The 18,483-nt window shown below is 46.0% G+C and overlaps 1 protein-coding gene across 1 annotated transcript in view; it reads right to left on the reverse strand.

Moving 5' to 3' along the window:
• Positions 1-12,650: 12,650 nt before the first annotated feature.
• The window catches only part of P3H2 (prolyl 3-hydroxylase 2), a 146,378-nt gene continuing 140,545 nt past the window's right edge, over positions 12,651-18,483 (reverse strand). Inside the window, exons 14-15 of the mRNA XM_047100281.1 lie at positions 17,239-17,379; positions 12,651-12,743 (exon numbers count right to left, since the gene is read on the reverse strand). Coding sequence (XP_046956237.1) covers positions 12,651-12,743; positions 17,239-17,379 — 234 coding nt within the window. The remainder of the gene's footprint in view (positions 12,744-17,238; positions 17,380-18,483) is intronic.

The raw sequence follows: 18,483 nt of genomic DNA on the forward strand, positions 1-18,483 counted from the left end.
GGGTGTGAGGAAAGATTTGCAAGCAGTGCTCTAATCACAAATTGTATCAGTGCCGGGCTTTGTAATCTGATGGGGATTGGCCCGCCCTTGGTGTCATTTTCCAGGCTGCTAGGGCAATTTGTCCCTGGGGTGAGGTACAATGCTAGCCCCATAATAAATTGTCTGTGTCAGCTCAGCTCCATCATTCATCTTCTTGACAATTTCCTCATGTATGGAATCCTCCTGTCTCTTGTATATATATTTTTATCACTTGTAACGTGCACAACGCTTCTGTTTGCCTGTTAATGTTTCCTTGCTTTCAAACCCAGGTTGATAACAACATTGGAGTCTGCTGCTTCCCTAGCACTGACTGGTAGGTTGGGAGAATACCACTATTTGTGGTGTCCTTAAAGAGCACCGAGTCCAAATCCTTCATTCCGCAGTTGGAGAAAATAAGAGCTAGAGGGAAAAAGTACCCAAACCAGTTGGAGAAAATAAGAGCTAGAGGGAAAAAGCACCCAAACCCAGAGTGGCTACACTAAAACTCTGAGGCTCCGTCAGCTGCCCTCTCCACTGTGTTCATTGACTCCTTCACTGAATCACGTATGCACGCTTTCAATAAATATTTCTCAAGTTCTGCTCTGTGCCACGTACTATTTTAAAGTCTGGAAATACCATAACGAATACAGTTCCTGCCCTAGAAACTACATTTGGAGAGGAGGGAGATAGGCAGATAAATTAAATGAGGTGAAATGTAAATAGGTTGTAAGTGCTGTGAAAACATAAACCAGAGAGGGGATTTCAGCTGTAGGAATTCAAGCATAAAGCAGGGTCATGGAACACCTCCCTAAGAACGTGAGCTTTGATCCTGATTGCTGGACATGAGGGATGAGCCCTGTGAACACCTGAAGGGAGAAAGGTACAAGCATCAACAATGTATGCAAAGGCCCTGAGGCAGGAGCATCCCAGGCACGGTCTAGGGCAGTAAGGGGGCCAGTGCCACTGAAGCTAAGTAAGCAGGGAGTGTAAAGGAGGTGAGGGCAGAGAGGTAACTGGCTCAGTCTTGTGGGCCATTGTAAAGGCTCAGCCAGTGAGACGGAAAACAAGTGAAAGATTTGGAGCAGAGGAGAGACACAATCTGGCTTACGTTTTGAAAGGATGACTGTTTTTTTTCATGGCAAATACACTGACAGGGGGACAATGGTGGAAGTAGAGAAGTAGTGGGAGTTAGGAAGCTGCTGTATTCCTTCAGCGGAGAGACAAAGGTTGCTTGGACCAGCGCGGGGAGAGACGAGGTGGCACTAAGACAGCCGCTGTGGAAAGCAGGGAAGATGGCCACTTAGTAATTAGGAAAGTGAGAAGGCAACAAAGGTCAGAGCCGGACTCCTCAGCAGGGAGACTGAACTTAGCCCAGGGCTATGGCAGGTCAGAGGAGGCTTCCTGGAGGAAGAAGCATCCAACACTAGAGCAGACTGTCCAGGTTTGTCTGGGGCCATCCTGGTTTTAACCTCAGCCTCTCCCCCAGGAACGGGTGACACTGGCCCACAGTGAGAGTTTCCTGGTGAAGCTGGGGGAGTTGGGAGCTTGAGAGTGCTCCATGTAGAGAGAAAAGATGGCAAACATCTGAGAGGCAAAGGGGGGACTGTGTTTGGGACGAGATAACCAGGAAGAGAGGGTGTAGACAGGGGCCCCGATGTGCACAGTTCTGTGAGCCCTAAGAATAAAAAGTCCATAGGCTTTGTTTTGATGTCAGCAGAAGGGTTTTGCACAAGGAGTGGTAACACTAATAACTTGGCAGTTCTATCCCTCATTTCCCTACTTGTAAAAGACTTTTTTAAAAAAATCATTTCTAAGTTTTTACTCAAAAGTGAAAAGCAATGGGGCGCCTGTGTGGCTCAGTTCGTTAAGCATCCGACTTCAGCTCAAATCACGATCTCACGGTTCATGAGTTCGAGCCCCGTGTTGGGCTCTGTGCTGACAGCTCAGAGCCTGGAGCCTGCTTCAGATTCTGTGTCTCCCCCTCTCTCTGCCCCTCCCCTGCCTGTGCTCTGTCTGTGTCTCAAAAATAAATAAACATTAGAAAAATTAAAAAAAAAAAGTGAAAAGCAAGAAATCAATAAACAGAGTAGGAAATAAGTTTGTACTCAGCTGAGTGTCCAGCAGCTACTAGGAGTCCTCATGTCCAACAAGGTCATGCTCTCTATGGAACCAGTTTACTTTTCCCCCTCATCTCTCTATTTGCATCAATGACATTCTTTTCCTAGGCTCGAGAGCTCAGACTCATGATTTTAATCTTCTTTCCTTGGTGACTCTGTTAGCCACCAAGTCCTTATTTCTTTTTTCTTCAATATGTTCTCCTTAGTCATTTTCCCTCTTGTCCCATGGTCCCCAGCCTGACTGGGGCTGTCCTCATGGTATGCCTTGGCAGTAGTGGGCTCAGATGTGTGTGTGTGTGTGTGTGTGTGTGTGTGTGTGTGGTAGAGGGGAGTGGGATTAGACCTCTCTGGGTGCAGGAAGTAAGGGGACGTGCTGTCTGTAGGGAATTCAAAACCATCATTTTAAAGTCAGTCTGCTTTGTTTTACTTCTACAAGAGAGGAATTAATGACAATAACAAAATCTCCCCGCTGGAACAGAGCACTCCCATTTACTCCCCAGCCCCAGCCTTGATTTCTGTTAAGAATTTCTTCGCTCGTCTCCCTGATTCCTGTCTTTTTTCTTCCACTGTCTCGTATGCAGCTGCAGCATGTAACATCCGTGTCTAGCTTCCCCAAACCTCAGAATCCTTCCTGAGGTTTACAGGATCAGCCCCACACCACACAGTCTAGTCTAGCTCTTGGTCAAGCCCTCAGTAACCCGAACCCAGACTGACAGCTGAAACTGATCTGCTCTGCGTCCCAAGCTCTCTCTGCTGTGATGGCCTGTGTCACAAGAGCCTTGGTTTTCTGCTTCATGAGCTGGGATGCAATCCAGTTTTGGATCCCAGCACTGCCAGAGGCTGCTGTGTGACTTTAAGCAAGTCACTTTCCCTCTGAGGGACTCAATTTTCTTATTAATCAAATTAGGATAACAATGTGGGTAAAGCTAAAGTCATAGGATTACAGTAAGAGTCAAACGGCATCATGGTTGTGAGAGCGGCCACCCATGTGAACCATGAGGATTTCGTTTTTTCTTTTTTTCTTATATCTTTTTAATATTTTTATTTGAGGGGGGAGGGAGGAGAGGGGCAGAGGGAGAGAGAGAGAGGATCTCAGGCAGGCTCCATGCTCAGCACAGAGTCTGACACAGCGTTCGATCCCACAACCCTGGGATCATGACCTGGACTGAAATCAAGAGTTGGTTCCTCAACTAACTGAGCCACCCAGGCGCCCCGAGCCATGAGGATTTCTGTAAGTCATAGGGGTCAGACTTGGGACAGTAGCTGCCAGGGATATAGTGCTGTTGATGGTCAGGACAGCGGGTAACTCTGCTTTGACAGTTTGTTTCACGTACCCCCTTTCATTTTTGCCATTCTATATTCTACTCATCCTTGAAGGAATGGCTCTAGACCAATTCCCTCAAAAAATTCTACCTTTGCTGTTTAAGCCTGCCGCCATCTTGTTCTCTTCAAAAACCACCAGAACCTACATCCTCTGTGTTCACACAGGTCCCCTGCGTATCCTCTCATATCACATCGTCTTCCCCCCGAACTTTAAGGGCCACCTCTTATGTTTGTTTAGCATCCCTCTCAATATTGAACACATATTCGATGTTAAATTGAGACTTGTCAAAATGAATGAATGAATGAATGAATGAAGGCATCATACTTTTTTTTCTTTTCTTTTTTTTTTTTTTTTTTTTTACCCCTTAATGCAAAGTATGCTGATAGTGCCATCTGCTGCTAAGCTTTGATTCTGTGTTTTCTACACCATGGAAATGAAAGTGAGAGAGTGCTTAGTAAAAGGACTAGAAAAAAATTGTGCCTTCCAACGAGCTGGAACAGGGACAACTAAGAAACGTTGCTGAAATATCCCAGTGCAGGAGGCTAGGGCATCAGAGGACCAGATGAGGTGGGCAGGGAAGCCAGGATATCCTTCTAGACTGGGGGCTGACAACTAGTTTGGAATTAAAACAGCCTCTCAATATTGTATAACCAGTTTCTCCTCCCCTGTCTGTGCCCCTGCCCCCAGCAAGAAGCGTGCTGTTCATGGCCAGAGATAATTTTTAAATCTAACTGTATGAAAATTAACTTAGAAGATTTTGAGATGCTTCATGGGAGCATGCATTAAAAAAAATCATGAGAACTGAAAAAGCACTGCTAGAGAAATCATAATCATATTCATTTTTCTTCTTTTTACAAAACTGTTCTCCTGTAGTAAAAACAACGGTTACCTTTTAACGTTTGCCTGCTGTGTGTTTGACATTTTCCTTCTATTGTCCCAATTAAATCTGATCACTCAACAGATCATTATTACTACTTCTTTTATGGATGAAGGCATCGAATATGAGGGGACAAGAAATGTGTCCATAATCAGAGAGCTGGTAAAAGGCTGCAAATATTCCAAGTCTGGGTGGCACAAAGCCTGCGTTCTTCCCAGCTATTCTCCCCTGACTCTGTTGAGAGTGCTCTGGATGGACCAGGAGTCAGGCGACCTGGGTTTAAGTCCAGTTTCTACCAGCAGCTTTTGGAGTAAAGTCGGATAAAACAATTTCTTCTCTAGGCCTCAGTTTCCCCAACTCTGAAAGAAGGGTTGTAGGACCAGATGCTCTCCAAACCCCTTCCAACCTGGAGCTGGCTATTTGCAGCGGCCTTTATTTGCTGAATTATAAATACAGAACTTTATTGTGTCTGTGATTCTCCCTTGAATTTCCACCACAGGCTTGCTTGATCTTCCCAGTCTAAATAGTTCTGGACAGTTCAATGTGGACTTGAGAAAAACAATGACCCAAAGAACTCTGTGCTGAGCTTTGCAGGCCACTCCAATCTCAGTCTCGTTTTCTGTAGTTTGTAAATCACGCTGCATGTAAATGACACTTTTCTCCCCGCACAGAGTTTGAAGCGTGATGTACATTCTATGCTTATTCTGAAGGCAGTGCGGTTTGAAGCTTTCAGTATGCCAATTTGTCACCTGTGACATATTTGACAACCGGTCTTTAGTTGTGAGTGCCTCGGTAGGCAATGTGTCCCAGGTTGATGGGCACACCTCGACAGAGCAGAGTCCCCAGGAACAGAATCTCCGCATGGTGCCGAGCCTTTGAAGTGTCTCGCTGGCGCTTCAAAGCAAAGTTCATGGTACAGGGAGCAGCATCTGATGTACTTGTATTACCCATAGAGACAAAAATCATTACACAGATGCCAAATGTCTGGAAGAGAAATCTGTACCCTGTGCTCAGCCCTGCGGCCTGGAAGTTCAGAGGAGGCTCAAAGAGCTCCCTGCGAGGAACCCAGAGCATGTCTGAGCAGAGCTTTCATCACACCTGGCACACTCAGAGTAGTCGTGGCAACCATCTGGCCGAGGACAGTAGCCTCCTTCCAGATTCCCACTGGGGTGTGAGGAGTGGTGAGTCCTGGGGTCAGATAGGCTCGTTACAATTCCGCCTCCCTCCCACCTCTTCAAAAGAATGGCCGGAACTGCAGCGTGTCCTTAGAGAATCCAACCACTTAGTTTTCACTCGGGAAGCTGACATCTTTGTGACTTTGACTTAAGGCAAAGTATTCATCTATTCCGGGCTTCCTTTTCCCTGTATGTGAATAACGACCTTGTCTACTGGGATGTTGCAAAACAGTGACCACAATGCTATAAACGATGAAGGAAAATGGAACATTCCTCCAGGAATCCAGTCAAGGGAGGTCCAACAATGCCTTCACGCCTGTTTTTCACTTGTACAAAGTACCTAAAAGCAGAATACATTTCAAACGAAGACCACTCAGAACCCAATTTGCTAAAACATATTGTCACATCTTTATCTTAGATGGGGGGGGGATAGTTTTTATTTACTTACCAACATGAACTTTAAAGAAATATAATTCTAATTCATATGATCTTGTGAGAATATCATGTCCTGAAACTCTCAACTTCAAATCCAGTAGAAATACTGGTGTCTGTTCAGTAAATGTGGCTAAACACTGGAGTATCAGGAGACCCCAGCATATTCCTCTGACCAGAAGCCTTGAAGTTAGCTTCTAAGCCTCGGGGCTCTATAATTTATTTTAAATCTAAGCAGTATAATTACCTAAGACCTTCAAAGGCATTTGCAAAGGTGAATAAACCAAAAACAGGTACAGAGAACAAACACAGTAAGTATGATTGAACACTTATTGAAGGAGGTCCTATCGCAGCCCTTGGATTTGAAATGAGGCAAATGGGTCCCATTAACTCCTGTTGGAAATGATTTGCTTCCAAGGATTCCCAAAGCCTCTGAAACCCTGTGCCCTGCTTGTCATTGGAAGAGATGTCCTTACTAAAGCATTGCGCAGCTTTCTGGTTTAGCTAACACCTTGACTAATTTTACCAAATGCTTGAGGCTTTTCAGACAACACACCTGACTGTCCTCAGGTGGGCTGGGATATGCTCATTATTCCCATTTCTAAGATGAAAGGTTAAGAATTTGAGTGAGTGGATTGGCTCCAGGGCATGTGAGATCAGATGCATGGGAGTCCAGATTCGTGGACTCATGGGCAGAAGGAAAGGCCACTGGAAGAGCTCACTGAAGGAGGGGGTTTACTTCAGCTCCCCCTGACACTCACTGCTCCTCTGCTTTTCAGGAAGAGGCATGGTCCTAGGCGGCTTCACCCCACCCACTTAAATATACCTCCTCACAGGGTAATAAGAAACAACTTCCTTATAAAGTGGTATTTATTCGGATTTTCACAGCATTCATTAAAGTGCTTTCCCAGGGCAAACTGCAATAAAGATCCCATTCCGCGCCCCCTCCAGAACACCAGCTTTTACGTGAACTCTTTTTCTGACAGTTTAACATTTCAGAACCCAAGAAATCATCCAGGCGACACCCTGTGCTTTTTCAGTGGAGGATACTGTGCTGTGATGAGAGGTCACGTGGTTCATTTCTGCTTATCGGTGGCAGAGTCAGTGTCCTCTGAACTGGTGCCTTTATGGTGAAAAAAGGTCTCTGCAACCACTCCCTTCTCTCAACTCACATGGCCTTTTTTGTCCCTGTTTCTATTGAAACTTTTTATCTTATTTTCTGTTTTTAATGTTTATTTCTTTTTGAGAGACAGAGAGAGACAGAGCACAAGCTGGGGAGGGGCAGAGAAAGAGAGGGAGACGCAGAATCTGAAACAGGCTCCGAGCTATCAGCACAGAGCCCGACGCAGGGCTCAAACCCACGAACTGTGAGATCATGACCTGAGCCAAAGTTGGAGGCTCAACCAACTGAGCCACCCAGGTGCCCTCTATTGTAACTCTTTATCACAGCACTTCCTTCATTTTGCATTGTTTCATTTGTTTACATCTTTTTTTTTTTTTCCACTTTGCTTTGAAATCCTTAAAGGAAGGGATGGGATCTTAGTAATTTTTTTTGAATAACTCCTTAAACCCACCATGGAGCAGCCACTCAAAACTGTCTGATTAATGAATTCAGGGGCGACCAGAGCTCTCTACTCCAACCCTCCCCCGCAACTGTTCATTTTCCCTGTTTACAAAATGAAGATTGCACTGATGTGTCTCTCAAGATAATTGTGTAGTTATGTATGATTGCCAAGTGCTTCGAGTCCATAAAAAAGCTTTATAAATGCCAGCCATGATTACAACCCTTTGAAACAATGGCATATGTGATTTACAAGTGGAAAAAGATGAGACATAGCAGGTAATGTGTCTTCCTTAGTCCTCTTTTCTACCCCCGCCCACCATGAGGTAGTAATTCCGAGGTCGAAGCACCAACTTGGGAGAAGAAGGGAAGGTTTAACTAGAAGCTGAATAGGGTTTCCAAAGCCTAGGCCATCACACTACCATCGAGAAAGGAGGCACCTAAATCTAACAAAAGGGGTCAAGGGCAAGAGTCCCCAGATAGATGAATGACACCCAGTTCATTGTTGGGAGACTGGAATGAAGAAAGCAGGTGGGTGGCCCTTCCAGAACAGATGCTTGAGGAGGACAGATAGAGTGGAAAGGCTGTTAAAGTCTGCTCTTGTTACCTTCGGTTCCCCTTCCTCTCAGGTGTATCCTATCAAGTGGCTAGAAAAGGTATGTTGTAGAGTGAATGAAAGGAGCATTCAGACGTTCCTTCTGGCAAATATGTGACAGGAAAAGAGAGGGCAGGGACATCTTGTTTGGTTATTTTTCTTGTGGGCCCTTAACAAGATTTCTGAGGGCAGAGGTGACTCCCATGCCAACTTTTCACATGGCTGATGCCATCCATTGCGAAGCAAGCCAAGATCCATGATCAGATTGTTCCAGACTTGACGTTGTTTGGCTTCAAAGGTCGGTAGGGGGCACAGAGAACGTGGTGATTTTCTGTGGATAGGCTGTAAGGGGAAGCTCTGACAGCATCAGTCTGCAGCTCCAACCCAGCAGTGAGCTCAAAGAGTGCTTGACGTTACCTGTCTCAGTGGGTCTGGGGAAATCAACCAGGTTGATCAACCAAACAAACAGCCCTATGTCTCATGCTGGAAACATCAAATTATCTGGGAGTAGGGGATTTGCGGGTGGGCTGTGGGACTAGGTGGGGAGGTCACTTCACATTGCAGGCTTCTTGGCAAGAGGAAGTGAGGGATCGTTACCATGGGCCCAATCTAACCTGTGGTCTGGAGTGTTTGCCAAATGGCTCCTGTTTCCCTGAAGAGTTCTGGATGTGGGAACAGTTCAACTTTCTCCCACTTCTCAGCCACACCACCGTCAGTCACCCCAGAATGTTTAATTATTTGGCAGAAGGGACTGGTGAGGTGGCCCCCATCATCTCCTTCCTTGACGTCAGTTCTTCCCTGTGGCGGTCTTATGTGAAATCATTCAGCATTTGTACTTCAATTAAAATTCACAGGTATATATTATTAAACGGTAGTGACTCATTCTGTGGCTTTTCCTCAGCTGAATAAGCGCCAAAAAGTGCTATGTACGCAGTAATGATGAAGACTGCGTTAACACTAAAATTTCTTGTCAAATAATTTTTATTCAAGGCTCTGAAGAAAGCACCTTGCACATCCAAGAATATCGCTCTGTCTCGTGTCAGTGTTTTCTCAAGAAGAAATTGACCTTCCAGGTTCTTTGTGCCTTGGAGGAAGAGGAAAATGACCCCTGACTGAAAGAACCCTCTCTGTGAGCTTCATGGAGGCAGTGCCTGGTACATAGTGTTTTTTTCAAAAGTGGGGCTGATCTAATCGAATTATGCAACCTGCATTCGATGTATCTCTGAGGAGAGAAGGGGAACATACATCGCTCAGCAGGAAAATAGGAGAGGAGCAAAAGTTCAGATTTTCTAAACATCTTACTTTTCTCTTCACGCTAATGTATTATTTTATATTTAATACACCTGGAAGAATGGCCAAGGGAGCAAACAACCCCGTTAATTTTTCTCCCCTACTGTTCAATTTTTTTAATGTTTATTTATTTATTTAAAAAAATTTTTTTGACTTATTTTTGAAGGAGAGAGAGAGAGGCAGGGGAGGAGCAGAGAGAGAGGGAGACACAGAATCTGAAGCAGGCTCCAGGCTCCAAGCCATCAGCCCAGAGCCCGACGCGGGGCTCGAACCCACGAACCGCGAGATCATGACCTGAGCTGAAGCCAGATGCTCAACCGACTGAGCCACCCAGGCGCCCCAATGTTTATTTATATTTGTGAGAGAGAGAGACAGAGTGTGAATGGGGGCGGGCAGAGAGAGAGGGAGACACAGAATCTGAAGCAGGCTCCAGGCTCCGATCTGTCAGCACAGAGCCTGACACAGGGCTCGAGCTCACGAACAGCGAGATCGCGACCTGAGCCGAAGTAGGACACTTGCCCGACTGAGCCACCCAGGCGCCCCTCTCCCCTCCGGTTCAAAAGGCTGTGCTTCTACCTGAGACACAGACATTCCAAGCTAAGTGATCACAGCCTCCAGTTTCCCTCCACTGCCGTCCATTTCCTCATCTGGGAAGTGGCATAATGATCTGTACCCAGAACACGTCCTGGGGTGCTAGTGTGTGAGCAAGCTCTGCTTAGAAGCATCCAATGCAATAATACGGTGAAAATAAAAGCTTTGTGGAACTGCAGGCTTTTCACCCATAGGAGGGATGGTCATCAGACCAGTGGTAGTTCCCCAAGAGGTATAGCCGCAGAGGCCCGGACATGAGGTCATAATAAGTGGGCGGGCCTTCCAGCCGGGGCTGTCTCCAGCACATGCAGCATTTCTGAGTGAATCAGAAAAAGGCACTGCTTCTGGATCGACACAGCCGGCCAGGTCCATAGACTGGGGAGTAAGTACCGTCTCGGGCTAAATCGAAAAAGGCACCCCTCCCTGTAGTGGACGCCATCCAGCGCCAGCATTCAAGAGTCCGCACGCCCTGGCCGGGCATCCTCACATCACTCGACTCAGCAGCCCCGGCTCAGGTTTGTCTCAAGTCATCTGATGACACTCCCTAACTATCTGAAGAAAATCGTGTATGGTTTGATGCGGAGCAGATTAAACAGTAAACGCTTTAGTGGATACATGATGTCCCAGGTGTAAAACGACATGGGCAACCTGAAAAACAGGAATCACTCCTCCGTGCAGTCAGCACATGGCTGGCGACGTGGATCCACAAGACATCTATGGAGGCCATCACCCACTTTCTGCGGGGCCGCGTCTCAGCATCAGCGCCCAAGTCCCTGCCCCTCCTGGGGCTCCCGCAGCACCCAGGAAGTGGGAGCTACGAGGAGCCAAAGACTGTTTTCTTTGTTGATGCCTTGTTGCCAGAAAACAGAAATTAGATCTTGCCCAGATTCTCCTATCAGCAAATCAGAGTGCCAGCACATGCTTCTCAGCGAGACAGCAAACAAACAGAAATCTACCTTTTCAAAGCTCAGGACGTTTTAGCCCTAAAGTTGGGTTTAAAGTTCTTGAAATCAGATGTGTACATAATGAACCCATTCCCGATTCTCCGAGTGTTTGTCGAAGTGAATCTGATTGTATTTGCACACATTTCTAAGATCGTCTTGTTTTTGTCTTTTATCTGCTTTGTAGTTTGAGTGAGAGGGTGGAGGGCATTTTGGAAATATGTCGCTGTCAGAAAAGGCAACTGAGGCCCAGAAAGGGGAAGACAGTAGCTCCAGGTCACACAGGCATACTTGATCCAGCTGGGATTATAATCTAATGCTCCTTGGGCTCTCCCAACTGGAGCTTGGGTGGGAAACAGACGGCACATAACTCACTATGACTCAGTTTTTCAGTCTCAAAGGATGAATATGCTTATTGTCAACCACGACCATAAACGGCAAAAGAGTAAATGTGATTTTCAGAAAACGTTTTGATCTGCTGGCTCACTTAAGAACTACTCCTCTACCAGTGCCCACCACAGGGCCAGAGAATCTCCCACTGGTTAGCGGCACAGGCTCCCCCAGGCCGGAACCACCCAGGGCTCCACCCCAAACAGTGTCTCTGAAGAGCTTCCCAAGAATTCTGGCCGCGGACCAGTGGTTCTCCGGACTAACACCGCTGCTAACCATTTCTGTTCCTTCAAAAATAGTGCTTCCACTTTCCTTGTGGCCCCAAAGCACCTGCCAGCACAACCATGGCCCAATGGTGTCCCTGGGCTGTCCGCAAAGCCACAAAGCCATTCCCTGAAGACAAACCAAACATTTGGGAGAAGACAAATAAATGCCAGATGTTAGAATAAGGCTCCCTGTATTAAACAATCAGACACAAGCACAAATCTGTGAACTGGATAGCAGCAAAGATGAGGGGACACCGAAATACATGCAGGTGAATATTGGAATCAGTCAGAAATCCATCTTTCTTACGAAATGCCCCTTCTGGCCAAAGGACCCCACACTCAGGCAATGTGTGGGCGGTGCCCTGATTCAGGCAGGATTGAAGATTTTCTTCCTAAGTCACCGGGGTGAAGAGTCCTTCTACTTCAACCCACTGAACCACCTTTTAAAAGACGCAAGTCTGAGGGCAGTCCTTTCTGGAGCACTGTGGAGGATGAATCGAAGCTTCCAGTGTCACTTTGTTCTCAGGTGAAAATACCAGAGCCAATTAACTCCACCAAGGCCCTGCGAAGGCTGGGGCCCTCCCCTCCGTCTTCTGCCGTGCTTTTCAGAGCCAATCAGTGACGCATGAGGCAGTGCAGACCCCACTGGGGGCTCCTCAGACTCCAGCTCATGGCTGCCAGGACCGGGAGAGGGTGTTGCTCAAGGGCACAGGGCCAGAAAGGCTTCGCGTCCAAATCACATGCTAACTTTAGAACTGGAGCACGCATGAGAGGTGTAGTTTCGCCAAGAATGCGCTTATTCTTTCTGCTTCAGCTTTCGCATGTGCAACAAACGAGTGCGTGTGTGTATGCACATGTGTGGGGGTTGGGGTGGGGGAGGGTTGATGACCCGATGAAAAACCAAGATAGACAGACGGAGTGAGGCAAAGCAAGCATCCTCGAGAACAAAAGGGGGCTCTGGTGACTCGGATTAACCTGTTAATTTATACCATGGCTCTGTACAAAAATAAAAAGGTTCTCATAAGATTAACAATTTAAATAAATATCTGATAGAACTTTTTCTTTCCTCATTTTTATAGCTCATCTTTGGGGTTGATATTCAGTTCATGCTTCCCTTGTTGTTCTTGATCCAGAATTGCGATCACTTCATCGGCCTGTATTCGCTCCTACAAAAAAAGAGAATTTACACATTTCTATTACAAGAATCAGAATCAGCCCCAGTGGCAGGTGCTTCCCAAACACTTCCAGGCATCCATCTGTGCATAGATTGGTGCTAGATCCAGTTAAAGACTAAACCTCATCTCTGTCCCTCGACTGGTGCCTTCTGCTGACTGCCTCATGCCCTAAGCAGTTACTTTCCAAGATTTCTCTTTGGCCAAGAAGTCTTGTGTATTCAACTGATCCATACCCTTTCTACTTTGTGGTTCCATAGATGTCTCCCACTCAGTTCTCAATCCAGTGTTCAGGCTGGAGTCAGTGTTTTCTTCCCTACACACCTATGCTGGTCCTCCACACAAGTTCTGTCAGTAAAGACTGCCCCTTCTCACCATTTGCCCTAAAAGCCCAGCCATGGTTCCTTGGATCTGATAAATCACCTACTCCCCTCTGTTCTACCTCCTGTTTCCACTCCTTTTCAGTGCACATTACTGCTGCCTTAGTTTAGAGCAGGATTTCTCAACTGTGGCACTCCTGACATTTTGGAGCAGATGATTCTTTGGTGGTGGTGGTAGGCTTGTGCCCTGTAGAATGTTTAGCAGCATCCCTGGCCTCTGCCCACTCCAGGTACCCAGCAGCACCTCCCTCCCGTCTCTAGACATTGCTGAATGTGCCCTGGGAGGCAAAATTGCTCCCACCTCAGAACCACAGGTTTAGGCTCTCTTCATCGAACTCAGCTTCCAAATCATATTCCCATTTCACACTCACTCACACATGCTTCTAATGGGCCTTCTGCACTTTAATTCGGACCCTGTCACTATCTGGTTCACAGCTCACAACATTTACTTCGGTTCTTTTTACTTGAATTTTCAGGCCCAATCTTCTTGATGTGCTTATAAGGAGTTGCCTGAGTCAGAACTTTCTCTCTTCATTGGTTCTCCTTGCCTTCTCTTTTCACCTCACCTTGTTCTGTAACTTCCTGAGTTACCTCAAAGTCCCCGAATGCAGCACTCTCCAAGAAATCCCTTGCCCTAGTCTAGGTTAAAGGTATTTCTGGATGCTTCCATCATATCCTAGGCATTCCCTTCCCCATCCATCAAACCGTCAGCAGGCCCAGTTGGTATACTTCCAAATGGCACCTGCAGCCTTCCATGTTCATTCACCCTCTCTATCACTATTCTAGCCCACAACATGTAGGCCAGATGCTTCCTTTCCTGTACATACTAGAGTATGACAATGTCTTTCCTATTCTGTAATTTCCTAGGTTGGGGGGTAAGTGGGGAGCAGAGGAGGGCACATGGCTTCCCCACCCCAGTTAGAATAGAATTCAGGATTCTTAACTAGTTTGTCATGTCTGACTCCTCCTCCTCTGTGTCCCCTTTTCAGACCACTGTCCATCTTGCATTTGCCTACCATGTTCTGGCCACTCTGGATTTCTTGGTGTGTTAACCACTCCAAGCCACCTCTGATCTCTGGGCCTTTGCAACCTGGTCTCTACCTGGAATACTCTTCCCAGGATCTTTATCACAGTTGGCTTCTTCTTGTCACTCAGATGCCAACTCACATGTCACTTGTCTGGAGCACCCTCACGATTTGTCACCTCCCCTTTACTCTCAAACCAGTTACCTTGCTCCCTCTTCCACACATCATTTCTCACCACCTGGACATCTCTCAATTATTTCCTCTTTTCCTTATTTTCTTTTTCCACTAGAAGTTAAGTGCCATGAAAGCAGGAGAGCTTGTCTTTTTGGTCATTCTTGTATTTCAGGTGCCCGGAAAACCCACTGACATTTGGCAAGGGCTCCGTTATATTTGATGAGTAAACACATGAGTGGATGAAGGGTCCCTTCTCTGTTTCAAGTATGTCTCTCTCAGCTGCATGCTAAATGCCATCTTTTCAACGAAGCTTTTCTCGTTTCCTCTTTATGTCCCCTAACATGTGCAACTGCCCCTAATAATTCTTACTGAACTTTACCTGGTGTTTTAATTACTTTAGCTCTTGCACTCAATCTTCATTCTGACCTCCAGCTCCTTGAAAACAGGAGTATGTCTTATGTAGTCCACGTTGCCTATTGCTGGCCCCTAGCACAACGCCTTGCGCAGCAAGTTACGGGAAAACTATTTGGTGGCTTGAAAACAAAGCCCTTTTTCCATTCAAGACCTCCGAATTGAAAATGATGCTTACATGAAGTCAACCCAAAGGACCCAATGTAAATAACAGACACTAAACCGCTGTGATGCTAAGATGCCTGAGCGCTACTTCATGAACGTGGAAACAATAACTTGCTGCTTAACAAACTGATGTACAAAAATGGCACAGACTCTCAAATCTGACTGCCACGAGAGACATCCCAAATCATATCTCTCCTGAACGGAAAGAAGTTCGTGAGCTGGAACTGTGTACAGGGAACTGAAGCTTCTGATATTGTACATCCTTAAGAATTTATGATGCTATCCACTTCTTGGGAAGTGATACCTTCAAAACAATCTAGAGCACGTGCAGAAATCGGCAAGCTCTGACGACTCCTCCATAGGCTCTCCCTGCTCGGGGATTTAGTCTCAGGACTCTCAAACTTTGTTGCATGTTAGAATTGCCGGGGGAGTTTTAAAGCTCCCCACACTCAGATCACATTCTGTAACAGTAAATGATCCCCAGATCCCCAGAATGTCTGAGGATGGAAGACAGATGCCAGTAGTTTTGTAAAGCTCTCCGGGTGGTTCCAGTGCGGAGCAGAGCCTGAGAATCCCCTAAGCTAAATTTTCTAGTAGTTGCTCAAGAGGTTCTGGTCATTCCCTCCTGTGACCACTAGATGCCGCTACTGCCCGGGTTCTGGAGAAGTTTCCCAAAGCTCTCTGGATTAGGAAGGAGCCACAAGAATTTTCTTTGTATTAGTTTATTTTGATAGAAAATATCTTGGAAGAGAGGGCTGGGATACTCAGGAATGAAACAGACTGAATGTCTGTTCAATTGAACACTAAAGAAAGGAAGGAGTGTGATGATGTTCCAATAACATACGACCCTCCCTGTCTACTCATCTGTCTAGATTCCCTGGTGCAGGAGTCTAGTGGCAGTGGAGTGACGGGGGGGGGGGGGGGGGCGGTGTTGGCATTTCGGAGTGGAGAAGCACGAGCAAAGAATCACACCTGAGGGAGACTGTTCGGTGCCCCCTTGTAGTCTTCAGAACTATGTGCTCTGCCCCCCAACCCTGTCAGGACCACTCTTTTTCCTTTCAGTGCCTGGTTGATGGCTATCATCTCTGCCAGGAGTAAGCTTCTTGATGCCCCCTACAAAACCCACGCTGCTGTCTTCGATCTACTTCCTTGTTGACTTCTCCAAGCTCCTCACGGTCACAGACTATGTTCTGTCACCCTTGCACCCCCAGGGCCCCTAACAGAGTTTCCCGGGCACAAAGTAGATCTTCTGTAAATGAAGTATGTGAAAGAACGCTTACAGAACGTGGCCTAAAAACCGTGTGAGTCAGACTTGATGGCAAAAAAGTATGAGGCAGAGGAATTAATTTTAAACAGTTTCTGACTAAAGTGGATCCAAGCAAGGTCTCTAAAGAGAAAGTTGGACAGAATGCCATTTTAAAGACTAGAATTTCAGAGCTTGTCAGTACTCGGGGCTGGAGGGGATGGAAGACTACGAAGTTTCTGTTTCCATTTCAGCATCCCATGGCAAGCTATTGCCGAGGCTTGGGCTGGAGCCAGTTAGTGACAAGGAGCTTGGTGCTTCCGAAGCATGCGACTCCACCAAAAGGTCGTGACAATTTGAAAGTCATTCCTATGTTGAGCCAACATTTTCCTCTCATGGGCTTTTACCCATTGGTCTCATTCCTCTGAAGCCTCACAGATAGAGACTATTACCTCTGGTCAGGGCATCCAGAAGGACGGGATCACGGTCCCTTATTCAGATTGTCTCCTTCCAATGTAATAATAATATTTTAATAGGTAATGTTTAAAGTTAATAGTAAATAATAATACACTTCCAGGTTCACTCATCATCTTCCACACGTGTCTCATAAATTATTCAGTGCTCTTTTTAATGATTTGTTGAGAAAACAAATCAGTTTTCTGGTGCCCAGCAGAAAGCGGTTCCTTTCCCCTGAAGCCACAATTTGTAACTAAGCTCAAGACTAACTAGAGACTGCCAGCTATCACTCTGATGTCTATTTCCACAAACATTCACTTATTAGAACCCATCTGGTCAATAAATGCCTTCCAAGCCCCTCATCTTTCTCTCAACCTCACACTACAGGCATCAGAGGTATAATTGCTTCGTCATGGATCTGAACAAGAAAATTTGAGCTTGCTTGGAAAACAGAGGCAGTGTTGGAAACCAGAAATAAAGGACTCTGTAATAACCTGGTTGGTTGATTGATTGATTTTTATGATCTCTAAGATCCCTAATGGGTATGGAACAATGAAACGACTTTCCGGAGAAACCAATCCAGGAAGCAGGTCTTTGGGCATCTAATTGGCCTTCTGAGTGGATCACATACTCACCAATTCTCTATAAAGTGGATCCAAGGTAAACCACAGAGCCACAGCACACCTCTGGCCCTTGGTGACTGCCTTCACTCCATGCGGATTCTCTCCTCCGGAAGAGAAACTGATCATGCGCCCACACTTTGGTTTGATAGAGGCCTGAGTAGGAAAGTGAAAATTAGACTCTCAATTCCGTATCATGGGAATTCTACGACCCCTTTCTCTACCCTTCTATGGGATTATTTAGGTCAAGTTTTGCATCAAAGTAATGGAATCCTGGGGTTGAAATAGACATGGATTGGTTCAATTTCCTCATCCATAAAGCAAAGATGAGTTCAAAATAATATCTAATTGAGTCACAAAATTATTCAGGGAGAATGGCTGGCATAGTCCATGGCACAGAGCAAGTGTTCAATACATGCTATCTTATGGCCAGCAAACTCCACGAAAACAATGTCTCTTTTATTCCTCCTCACCCCTACCCCCACCCCCCACCCCCGCCTTGAGTGCTAGCACAGTATCTGGCATAACGTAGATGTCTATTTCATATATGTGGAATTGTGGGATGACAAAAACAAATCAAGGGGACATCTAGAGTGTGGTAGATTTTTATTATTGATCTAGGTAGGCTTTCCACAGGTGCGCTCCTCCTCTGTCCTTAATTGTACATTAATGGTTTGTGAACTTTTCACAATACAAAGATTTTTAAAAGGGAAGTCTAATTTCATATGATGCTTTAATTGTCATTACAATATGCCTGTCCAATGGTCCTCAGCACGTGCTTTAATCCTTCCAGTGATGAGAACACTCTACCCCTTGAGGAGACCTAGTCCATGGCCTCCAGGGCTCTGAAATGATCGACATAGTCCTTCCAAGCTTGTGCGTCACTCAGGTGAAACTGTTCACTAATGTTTAAGTAGAAGAGGGTAGGGAGAAAAGGGACATTGCTAGGGGAGCCTAAATGTTAGATCAAATGAGCAGGCTCTCCAAATCGAGTGAACTTAACCAACAGAATATAAGGGGCCTTGCTTCTGTATTTTAAGAAGTGCCTGATGTCAGTAGAATTCATTTTTCTTTTTTGAGAAACACAGAAACATTACTCATTCCATACTACAGCTTAGAAAAGTAAAGTAGGGGTGCCTGGGTGACTCAGCAGTCAGTTAAGTGTCTGACATTGGCTCAGATCATGATCTCATGATTCACGAGTTCGAGCCCCACATCGGCCTCTGTGCTGACAGCTCAGAGCCTGGAGCCTGCTTCAGA

Source organism: Lynx rufus, unplaced genomic scaffold (assembly GCF_022079265.1).
Source record: "Lynx rufus isolate CCGP_SWC_20201006 ecotype Redwood Valley unplaced genomic scaffold, mLynRuf1.p SCAF_5, whole genome shotgun sequence".
Classification (NCBI taxonomy): domain Eukaryota; kingdom Metazoa; phylum Chordata; class Mammalia; order Carnivora; family Felidae; genus Lynx; species Lynx rufus.